The 12,257-nt window shown below is 41.6% G+C and overlaps 1 protein-coding gene across 3 annotated transcripts in view; it reads right to left on the bottom strand.

Moving 5' to 3' along the window:
• The window catches only part of LOC126298705 (histone-lysine N-methyltransferase 2D-like), a 156,073-nt gene that overhangs the window by 59,779 nt on the left and 84,037 nt on the right, over positions 1-12,257 (bottom strand). For 2 of the 3 annotated variants that reach the window (XM_049990130.1, XM_049990131.1), the window contains exons 6-7: positions 8,305-8,412; positions 4,658-4,720 (exon numbers count right to left, since the gene is read on the bottom strand). In XM_049990130.1, coding sequence (XP_049846087.1) covers positions 4,658-4,720; positions 8,305-8,412 — 171 coding nt within the window. The remainder of the gene's footprint in view (positions 1-4,657; positions 4,721-8,304; positions 8,413-12,257) is intronic. The other variant, XM_049990132.1, reaches the window with a different exon arrangement.

The following is a 12,257-nucleotide window of genomic DNA, read 5'->3' as shown; positions in this document are numbered from 1 at the left end:
AATGATCACACGCACGGCACAGCGGACACACCAGGAACCGCGGTGTTGGCAGTCGAATGGCGCTAGCTGCGCAGCATTTGTGCACCGCCGCCGTCAGTGTCAGCCAGTTTGCCGTGGCATACGGAACTCCATCGCAGTCTTTAACACTGGTAGCATGCCGCGACAGCGTGGACGTGAACCGTATGTGCAGTTGCGGACTTTGAGCGAGGGCGTATAGTGGGCATGCGGGAGGCCGGGTGGACGTACTGCCGAATTGCTCAACACGTGGGGCGTGAGGTCTCCACAGTACATCGATGTTGTCGCCAGTGGTCGGCGGAAGGTGCACGTGCCCGTCGACCTGGGACTGGACCGCAGCGACGCACGGATGCACGCCAAGACCGTAGGATCCTACACAGTGCCGTAGGGGACCGCACCGCCACTTCCCAGCAAATTAGGGACACTGTTGCTCCTGGGGTATCGGAGAGGACCATTCGCAACCGTCTCCATCAAGCTGGGCTACGGCCCGCACACCGTTAGGCCGTCTTCCGATCACGCCCCAACATCGTGCAGCCCGCCTCCAGTGGTGTCTCGACAGGCGTGAATGGAGGGACGAATGGAGACGTGTCGTCTTCAGCGATGAGAGTCGCTTCTGCCTTGGTGCCAATGATGGTCGTATGCGTGTTTGGCACCGTGCAGGTGAGCGCCACAATCAGGACTGCATACGACCGAGGCACACAGGGCCAACATCCGGCATCATGGTGTGGGGAGCGATCTCCTACACTGGCCGTACACCTCTGGTGATCGTCGAGGGGACACTGAATAGTGCACGGTACATCCAAACCGTCATCGAACCCATCGTTCTACCATTCCTTGACCGGCAAGGGAACTTGCTGTTCCAACAGGATAATGCACGTCCGCATGTATCCCGTGCCACCCAACGTGCTCTAGAAGGTGTCAGTCAACTACCCTGGCCAGCAAGATCTCCGGATCTGTCCCCCATTGAGCATGTTTGGGACTGGATGAAGCGTCGTCTCACGCGGTCTGCACGTTCAGCACGAACGCTGGTCCAACTAAGGCGCCAGGTGGAAATGGCATGGCACAGGACTACATCCAGCATCTCTACAATCGTCTCCATGGGAGAATAGCAGCCTGCATTGCTGCGAAAGGTGGATATTCACTGTACTAGTGCCGACATTGTGCATGCTCTGTTGCCTGTGTCTATGTGTCTGTGGTTCTGTCAGTGTGATCATGTGATGTATCTGACCCCAGGAATGTGTCAATAAAGTTTCCCCTTCCCGGGACAATGAATTCACGGTGTTCTTATTTCAATTTCCAGGAGTATATATATATATATATATATATATATATATATATATATATATATATATATATATATAATTTTAACGTTAAAATTATGAATCAATATCTGAGTCTTTCTCATTATGGTAGTCAGAAAGAGTGAGCAAGTAAGTAGAATGTGACCTACTATTTATTAAGGGAGCTCCAGGTGTCACATACTGAAGTAAACGTGATGAGAGGTGTGCAAGAAAATAATGGTGGAATAAATAACAGAAAAATTCTGTTTAGTTCACAGTGAACAAAGTCTTTATGGAGCCTGCTGGAAATAAGAATAAAGAAAAAGTAGGAGAAAAGAAATGAGAAAAACTTCCTTCTAGCAAATCAATGCTGATGAAAGTAGATGAAGGTAGTAAGTATATCATAATAAATATGTCAGATAACAGCTACATATTGGCCTAATGTTAAGAAAAGGGCGAATTTTTGTCCTTTTCAATGGGTAGAAGAAGGTATATTCTAAGATTATTTGCAAAATAAGTAAAAACAAGTGTTACTGAAATAGGGAAAGTGATTATATCAGAACTTGGACAAATAAAAAAAGAAATAATGAAAACACAATATCCAGTAAGACAATTGCAGTGACTACCATAACACACTAAAGTCATTGTCTTCAGGTCACATCCTTGCCATTCTGTTCCGTAAACTGATACCCATCTAAGACGATGTATTCACGATTGAGTATAGAAGTATAACATGAACAGCAGTAGATATGATTGTTTGAAATTAATTTCATGGTCACAGAGATAAATATACTGAAAATAAGTACTTAATTGGAGGCATAGAAAAGATATCTTATAATATTCCTTGGGATAAATGATAAATGCTACAGGATGTTTGAAGCATTTAACACAAACTACAAGGAATATGTTAAGCAACAATAGGATGATAATGAGACTCATTTAGTGTCTGTAAAAGGCAAATTAGTCCCACTGGTTAAAAAATTACTAGATGTACTAAAGGTAAAGTTATGTGTCATCAGAGTTACAATAGTCCATGTGGCAACTTCTTTGCCATGGGTTGGAACTTTGTCTCATAACATAAAAATGTAAAAGTATCCAAGATTATGAACTATTGACTCTTGAATTTACTAATTATGGCATGGGATCTGTACTGGTTTGCTTCAGGGTACAATGGATCGTCACGGGCAACCCGCGTCCTGATGTGTTACCTCTCATGCGACAGTACCATTGCGTCATTTTTTAACAGGACAATGCTCATCCACACATGGCACGTGTGTCTATGGACTGCCTGCTTGATGCTGTGGTTGTCTCGTGACAAGCAAGAGCTCCGGGTCAGTTCCCAACAGAACATGTATGGGACCAGCTCGGACTACAACTTCTTCCCAGTCCCAGTGTCGAGGATATCAAGGACCAGTTACAACAGTAGTGAACCAGCTTGCCTCAGGAGTTGATACAACGGATTCATGACAGTCTTCCCAAACGAATCAGTGCATGCAGCCAGGCCAGAGAGGATAGTGGTAAGAGGGCTCATATTGCCAAGATCTTCGTAAATTTGACTTGATTTTGTAACCACTGAAATATTATCACATATCAGTTTAGCCCGTTAAGTTTCCTCCTCTACTTCTGGGTGATATGTATTTGATACAGGTGAATCGACGGTAGGCTTCAGAAACAACTTTGGAAGATTTAGCTGTACGATTTTTGTGGTACATTAGAGTACCACTGAGTAGAATATTATCAGTTCTAGATGAGATCTCTGAAAATACACCGATGAGATAGGTTAGACCAGAATTATCTCTAGTGTCGAAAGCCTAATGTTTGTGTAGATAGGGACGGGAATGTATTCCCGCTGCCATTTAAACAGAGGTGATGTCGAACTCAACTCCTCTGATGTCGGCTGTGGAGATAGGCCTACGTTGATGGCGAGGGTCAGGTGATGCCTTAGGTGTGGGGGTACTTATAGGAATGACGGAAGTGTCATACAACCTCGTTTAGGCACACCAGAACACAAGTTTTAAAAAAATCAAATAAAGAAGATATATGTGAGTGGACTAAAGAAATTCCGGCTTTCACCCACTTGTGAATATTTGTTCTAGAAACAGTCTGAAATAGCTGTACAATACCATTGGTCATTTTCCAAATAAAGTTGGAAGAACAGAAAATCGTCATTTGGAGTTGAGTTTTCCAAGTATTGAAGTAATGACCACACTTAGTGACGAGACCGAGAATGTCTTGTCTGGTCAAACGAGTGAAGCTTTTATTTTTACGAGAAATATCTGTGACGTCTGGTTCACTGCGGCAACGGCCTTGCCGCAGTGGATGTACCGGTTCCCTTGACATCACTGAAGTTAAGCGCTGTCGGGCGTGGTCGGCACTTGGATGGGTGACCATCCAGGTCGCCAAGCGCTGTTGCCATTTTTCGGGGTGCATTCAGCCTCGTGATGCTAACTGAGGAGCTACTCGACCGAATAGTAGCGGCTTCGGCCAAGAATACCATCATAACGACCGGGAGAGCGGTGTGCTTACCCCACGCCCCTCCTATCCGCATCCTCCTCTGAGGATGACACGGCGGTCGGATGGTCCCGGTAGGCCACTCGTGGCTTGAAGACGGAGTGCTGGTTCACTGCGCAGAAAGTGTCCCGGAAGTACTTTGTGTAACGTGAATAAGTCTCCGTGAAGTTCTGGGGTTGTTTTAACTATTTAAAAATGGGTCACATGGTAAAACGCGAGAAATAGCTTGTATTAGATCAGTTACATTAAGAGTCCGAGCAAACTTTTATCTGGAGAAAACATGACACTATTTTTACAAGTATACCGTAACACTATTCTAGCGTCTCAGACGTATTTATCGCACATTAATCACAAAGATTCGATGAAAAGCCTTAGGGCGTATGAGACTTCTGACCGGCTGTTACTTCTATCCATCACTAATTTCGCGAGCGATTACGAAGCGCTCTCCATCATATAATATGCTGTGGGATGCGGATATGTATGTGGACGTAGAAATCAAGAAAAATCTTACGTCCAACACTACACCCAATAAAGTGTGATGTAGCGCTGATAACATGCGTCAACACAAAAGGAAACTAAAGTGGCATCCAAAAGATGGATCGCTATGAAGGTGAGCTAGATAAATTTACCAAACACTTGTAAGCGCGAAGGACATTCCTTCCTATATAGATACAAAAAGGAAAGCAATTGACAGTACATTCATATTCCGCGGACTAAAGTTAGGTGTTCAACAGTCGTAGTCTGAAAGTTCAGGCTTAATTTTTTTCACTTACGTAGAGACTGCTTTTCAGGTTTTGTGTTTGGAAAGAACTGAAGACTTTTTTACACCTGTAAACTAAGGGCTAACTTACCATCTCTCCATGTGGTATGTCCTCATCCTTCTCAGGCATCTGAACGTATGGAGATGGGTTGCCCTAGTGAACAAAAGATAGATAATGACTTATCTATTACTGTTATAAAGTTAAGATTATTACTATTATTAAGCGATTCATCCCAATAACGTTTGAAAAAAATCTCACTGGATCCTAGAGAAATGAATATAACGGAGTTCATGAATCTGTAAGAATGACATTTGGTGTTGATTGTGTAACAACTGAGTATGGCCATTCTTTTGCTTTCAGTTATTTTGTACCCTGAGTAGGTATACCGAGGTGTTTCGGAATTCAGGTACCTCATCACTTAATAATGTTCCACACAAGCGACGTTCCTTGTCAGGGCCGGTTCGAGAATCGAGAACAGCTTAAAAGAGACTTAACATTTGGCGCCCTCCCCCCCCCCCCCCCCCTCCACTTTCCCACATTTCTCTCGTCGTATACTTTCACCCCTTTCACCCGTTTCAGGTTTCGCCCCCCCCCCCCCCCCCCACCACTTTCCCACATTTCGCTCGTCGTATACTTTCGTCCGTTTCAGTTTTCGCCACAACTAATTCTGATATGCACTGCACACAAATCTTGCACTTGGGCGCCCTTTTCAGCTTGGCGCTCCAATCAGTCGCCACTCATTTGGATATGTCCATTACAGAAATCTTACAGTTTTGGCTTCACTGGCGTACATCTCAGTTGGCGCCCCAGGCGGCGACCTGTGTCGCTTGGGCCTTAAACCGACTCTGTTTCGTGCAATCGTAAGTGAGTAAGCTACCACCTCTCTCTGTTTGAAACTATCGTGTCCTTCCTTATTTCCCTTTGTAACTTTTTCTTTATGTATGAATAACATACGCAGTTCCTTTTTGCTAAGTATCCCTTTTCCTAATTTGCAAAACTTATTATGAAAATACTGGAGAACACATGTTCAGGGTAAGGCTTATTTTTAAATATCTTCGTAGAATTAGGGATTTGCATGTTATACTCACACTTGTCGTCTTTTCGTAGAACCGTAACAAAAATCAAAATCCGTAATGGGGACTACAGATGCACCACTCTAATTCCACACTAATTCTTCCACACTAACTACTTACACAGTAATTTACTTTTACTTTTTTCAAGCTACAGCAGTTACTAAAAGCTACAGTCGTTACTGATCACATTCTAAGTAACCGAATTACATTATTGTGATTACTTTCTACACTAGAGGTGTAGTGCACCTTGTATGTGAGCTGGTACAGTGTGTGTAAAAGGACCCCAAGCACAAAAGATGTGATCTTTCTAAAACATAATTACTAGCTTTTATGCAACGCTGGGAATAATGCTCAAACAGTGCAATTTTTATGCTGGTCGTGTGGTGATGATAAACTGCGCGTTAAGGATAACAGACACAGAAAATATGGTATGCTATGTATCAGTGACGTGAGAGGTGAACGTCGGTTACTAAGGCACACATAGCCTGCGGACAAGCAAGGTACGTTTAAGGAGAACAAGGGGCTTACTGTAACTATGTTCGAAACGAAAGTTCAGCCAACCAAATTGCATATGTGACTCTGTAGCTAAAGTACGGACACTGGATGCATCGGAAGTTTGCGCATATGTCCGGGTAGATTGGCGAGTTGTTGCAAGAATCATGTATAGATCGCTGAGAATCGCCACGCTACAGTTATGAAGAGCCACCAATACAGATTTGAAGTAAATTGTGAGTTTCCGTAATGCATTATTGGTTATTTGGCCTGCATCTGCTTCTTTCAATGTACTGCACCAGTGTACAGTGTTTCTGAGAAACGTACTCTCCACATTGTTGGAGGATACTCCACTTGATCTTCATACACGTATGTGATTCCAGTATCATGTAGCTCCAGTTCATTTCGTACAATTAATCATGAACAGATATATCAGTCGTTCTTCGATAGATTCATAGAAAGAGGAGGTCATATTTGGTAGCCATTTCGTTCATCTGTTGTGAAATTTTCCGTTTTGTCCTTATAAATTTTAACTCTGTCGTTTTCTGTCTGGTGTTCCCTATACCAAATCGATAAATTTTGTTCTTCTCCACTAACCCTAAAAATATTTTTCATCGTGATATAAACACCCTGTATACCTGTACACGCGTATTTACTTTCCTTGTGCGGATTGCATAATACAGGTGGGCAGTTTGATGTGTCGTGGAACCGGAAAAGGTGCCATTAACTGGAAAGGGAGCAAGGAAAATTATGAAGTACATCCTTGGTCTCTTGTTTCGCTGGGTATGAACACACATGAGAATCTATGGAATCATATCGATTATCGTTCTAACTCACATACTATTCAACAGCTGTCGAATATATTGCTCACAGTAAAGCTCCGCATGCCTACGACAATAACAATACATTCTTAAGTTATTTCCAATACTCGTAACCGCACATGACAAGTGTCATACCTCTGATGTGGTCATTAGAAACTACGTTGTAACTATGTAACCTTCTTGCTTAACTACTCTTAAATAAATTTTTACTCGACTATTTCGTGAACTACAGGATAACAGTCACAAAGTTGAGTATGTAATACTTTAGTGTCAGTGGAAATCATTCGGCAAAGCATAATTTGCGCTTTGGAAATGTAATGCAATACCATTCGGAATGTACTATGATAAAAAAATCTAAAGGTATGAATGAATTCACATTACTCTTGACAATCCACTGACGGGAAATAATTGTATTTCAATACAGAAAGTTTTCCTCAGCAGTACTGCAGACAGTTATGGTAGAGGATGAAATGTTGAAAAGTTATTCTTATCTTCTTTCGTATTAAAATCAGTTGTGTGTATTTTATCTTAAGACATAATGTTGTTCTCTTACCACCAACTGCTTTGACATCAAAAGAAATTTCTTTACATTTTTTCTCACTGTCTGGTGCGCGTTGCACGACTGTACTGCTACTTTATAATCATCTTGGAGCAGGGTTTCGATTTCTTCTCCTTGTCTACATTGTCAAAACATGGTTTCTAACCACGAATATTTACCAGTTTTCTGTGTCATTGGGTGTATTTACTAGGCCAGTGTTATAGGTAGTACATTTCTGAGGTTCAATTGAAATCAGTTCCATTCCATGCAAGAAATCGTTGTCAGTGTCTCTGGCGGAACTACTGGACCAAAAAATTGTGGATCACGTCTGACACAAGAAATTCTTGATTTATTTAATTCCACTAATATTTTCACCAACATGAATCCCCCAGTGTCACAATTTTAAGCGTAAGAAGAGATAATCAGACAAATAAAACAGAAACACACTTTGTCACAAATGGCATAACAAACTTAATGACTCAATCAACTCCCAATTTCAGCTGAGGGTCCACTGCATAATGCATGACGACCGGTATGCCGTGCTAAACTTCCGTACTATCGCTGATGTACTGACTGTGAACTCAGTTCGATTTCAGCCTACATGAATATTACATTCTTCTTCAAAAGTTCACGTAATGTGGTGAGGTACTACTGGTTTCTGATGGCTTGAGTGTGAAGTGACGGTGAATACAAAAATCACTATAGCTACTAATACTACTAAGAGGTAACCTTGGTATCAGCGTCATCCATTTCGGCTGCGAAGTAAATGTCCAGATTTTTATCAGCATTAGATACAAATGTTGTGTCGCTTACCAGAGGTGTGAAGTTTTCCTCAAGTGATCGTTCAATGGCCAACATCAAGTCTAGTTCGAACTGCTCGTCCGGGCTTAGCGGGCGAGGGACCTCCACGTTCTCGGCATCCTAGAACGAAAGCTATCGCTGTAAAAGGCACTAGGACACTGCAGCCTCAGATACTTGCCCGTCGCAGGAAAGGAGAATCGTATCTACTTTGTTAAGAACATGAAAACAATCACTTTCTTCCAACATCTGGCGATAATAATATTGAAAGCGCGCTAATAGGGTAGACTGAGTACGATAATAAAGATTGCCGTATCTTGTAATGCAGCGGACCTTTCCAGGGAGCACCTGGACGAGTAAGATAATAAGAATGAGAAGAATAAATAGAGTAACGTTAATAGAAAAGCCATTCACTGTAGGAGATTAATGAGATACGAGTGTAAAGATACGCAGCTGAGTACAAAGAAAAACGAAACTTAGAGCAGTATAACTTCAACAAGCAAGGGAAGTTTGTAAATGTTATTCGTATAGGGAACGAGTTTCTAAAGTAGCTCTGATCAGTTCTTTCTGACAACTAAACGCAGTTTCCATGTTCTTTCGGCGGCTTCCTATTTATGACCTCTGCTGCCATTTAAATGTGATGTAATTTCTCACTAATTCTGTAAAAATTCTCGTTCATAACGCCGCGAAGTACCACGTTGCACAGAAAATATGTTGAATGTATTTCTTCCGTTAGTGCTGAGATTCGTCGTAGATGTGGTTCCACAACTGGACGCCAGAAAAATCCATCAGATCAGTAGTTATAAGCTGGCACCATGAAGGCGAACTCGATTTAATGTGCCAAAATGTTTAAGGAAGGGGTTCCTTATGGTGCGAAGGGGATTCATCCATTGATGACCTTGAAAATGGTAAAAAGAAAACCTTCTGGATCAATAAATGAAAAAATACGGATGATTAGACCTGAATTTTAAAAAAAGAGAATCGCTCCCCATGAGAACAACGCACAGGTTCACAAAGTCGCTTTAGCAGTGATGATATTGAGGAATTAGAAGTACGAATAGTTGAAACATCCACCAGATGTAGTATCATTTGCCTTGTACCTACTCCCGTATCTAAAGAAATTTAAGTCTATAAATCGTTTTAAGTTCAGTGACGAGTTATAGCTGTCGGAGAAGTACATTTTGTAGGGAAAAACGCACTTTTCCTACTTGGTTAACTAATTATTTATTTTTGTGGCTTAAGTTTCTGATTATTAGCCCACTGTCAAGCTTTTTTGGCAAAGATATTATTGTGTATCATGGCACGAATATAAACAAAGCAAAAATTTACAATAATTAAAGAAATTGATTTATACTACTAAATATCAAAATAATATATTCACAACCATTGTACGCTGAAATAAATTCTGCTCAATTCATTTATAGGGCGCACAGCTTAACAAAAGTGAGTTGGGCAGTATCAACAATTGGATAGTATCCTCAGTGTGTTTGTTCACTCAGTAGCTGTTCAGGACAATTCGTGTGATGACTCTTTACCACCACTATTTGAAACAGAGACGGATACGTCTATTGTGTCCAGATTTCAGTATTTCGACATGTACTGTGTAGTTGTTACTGGTTTCAAGGCAATGGTGGACAATGGTTGAGCCTGTTGTCTGCGGCTCGCAGCTTCTCTGCCGTTCACTAAGTTTGGTGCACACCGACCTACCCATTCTCCTTATGTGGTGTGATCCATTCTCTCTGCAACTGGTTTTATGAACTCCTATGTTGTTGACTGTGGAGTTCATGTGTTTTTTAGTTACACAGATATTTTGCTGTTGTTTTCGTGTGGTGTAGAAGGACACTGAATATTTCTTATTATTCAAAATATTGCTTACTTTGGTATAACATCGATAAAAAATGGTAACACATGGCTTTTTCTGGCCGTCATTTTGTCCACTGTTGGTAGGTACACTAACGGTTTGGCTTGATTTTGTTTTTGTTTTTTGTTAAGAATACTGTCAACATTAGTCGGCTAGTAACCATTGTTTACAGCTCTTCTTTTGATGATGTGTGGTTCTTGTTCAAAATTAGTGATGGAGACTGAACCGGCCATCACGAAGACAGACCGTCTTCTGTGAACGAAAGGTGAATCTATAAGGTCAGTTGCGACAGCATGATTCATACCATATAGGAAAATCGGGTAGGTCAGTGTGCACCAGACCTACTAGGAGAGGTCGCCTACTCGTCATCTGCCAATTCGTCCAATTGAACGTGGAAAGACAAGGAAGTGCCCCAAGTGGAAACTCCAGATGGCCAAGCGTTTAGGAAATAAAAGGAATTTTGATACGAATCTATTATCACCTGTACGTTATCAATAATCCCTGTGAAACTGGGTGTAGGAAGCAGTGTCTGGCACGGTGGTAATAGATCGGACTCAGATTAAAAGGGTCGCAGGTTCGGCTCCGCCCAGTGGCAAAAATTTTTTGTGCTTCTTGGCAACGCGTACACTACTGACATCACAATTAACCGCAACATCCTACAGGTTATTTTATTAATTTATATAAGCACAAAAAGCGTAGACATAGGATGAAATGGGGGACTGCAAACATTCAAAAAGGGATTGTAGTTAACGCGTACACGGGAACGTCGTCTTTGTAAATCGATACTTCCATTCTTTTGCAATTGATCACTTACATGTACCGGGGTGATATTCATCAAAGAAACAGGGGATGCAATAATTTTGGCCGCATCTTGCGCACGACATGAACGCCGCCTTTTCGCAGTGACATGTTTTTTTAATGTCTCCATAGAAAGACAAACTTGATTGACATTCTGAAAATAGCTTCTGTCATCGCACAGTACAGCAGCGAACCACGCGTTACGCAGCATGTCGCTGAAAACGTGCGAGGATAGCTGGTGATGAATAATGGAATGTAGTTTGATACAAGCTTCTCGGGAAGTGATTTCTTCTTCTCGATGAGGTATATGCAGTCTTGACATTTTTTATTACGCTTTTTACCTGACGATAAAAATATACATCGCAGGGTTGCACTAGTACCGTACATTTGGGGGGAATTACTTTGATAATGTACGTTGGCAATCCGTCTTCATCTTGGAACAGTTCGTCGCGTATTTGCCAAGGAGCACAAAGGTATTTGTCACTGGGCGTAGTCGAAGCCGCGACCCTTTCAAATACGAATCCGATGTTTTACCGCTGAGCCAAACACCGCATCTTAAACACAGTGTCACTGCGACAATTGATAAGGTGCACATGCTGATAGATCCGTATCAAAATTCCTTTTCTTTTCTAAGCGCTTGGCCATCTGATGTTGCCACTTGGGGCATTTTCATGTCTTCCCACGCCCTACATGTACCAAGAATTTGGACGAATTCGTCGTCGACGAGTAGGTGTCCTCTCCTTGTTAGTAAGTAGCACGTAAAATGGAAGCTGCAGAAAGAAGACCACACCTTTACACAGCATTATCGTAAAACCATTCGCAGTAATGTAGTAGATTTCGAAATATAGCACAGATGGACGCTCCAACGACCATCCTGAACAGTTACTATATGAACAAACAGGCTTTAGTTACTCACCATTCTTGATACCGCTTAGTCAACTTTTGTTAAGTTGTGCCCCGTATAAATGACTTGGATAGTAATGTATTTCAGTGTTACCGGGTCATGCATAATTAAGTTGTATATTTAATACTAGCAATTAATTTCTTCGTAAATTCTTTGGTTTGTTTACTACGATGCACAACAGAACCTTTGTCAGTAGTGTTTGAGAGTTTGCTAATAATCCGAAACGTAATTAACTAGACTAGTAAAAAAGATGAAAAAACGGTACGTTTTTATGTAACAATGTTTTTATAAGTATCCACAGCGCAGTCAATAGTAATTATGGCCATATTTGTCATGCTACTGGCAACGATCATCACTAAGAAGATTATTTTTAACTGTTGTTGTTGTCTTCAGTCTAAAGACTGG

This window comes from Schistocerca gregaria, chromosome X (assembly GCF_023897955.1).
Source record: "Schistocerca gregaria isolate iqSchGreg1 chromosome X, iqSchGreg1.2, whole genome shotgun sequence".
Lineage (NCBI taxonomy): Eukaryota > Metazoa > Arthropoda > Insecta > Orthoptera > Acrididae > Schistocerca > Schistocerca gregaria.
The sequence above is the reverse complement of the archived record's forward strand: the minus strand, read 5'-3'. Positions and strand labels throughout refer to the sequence as shown.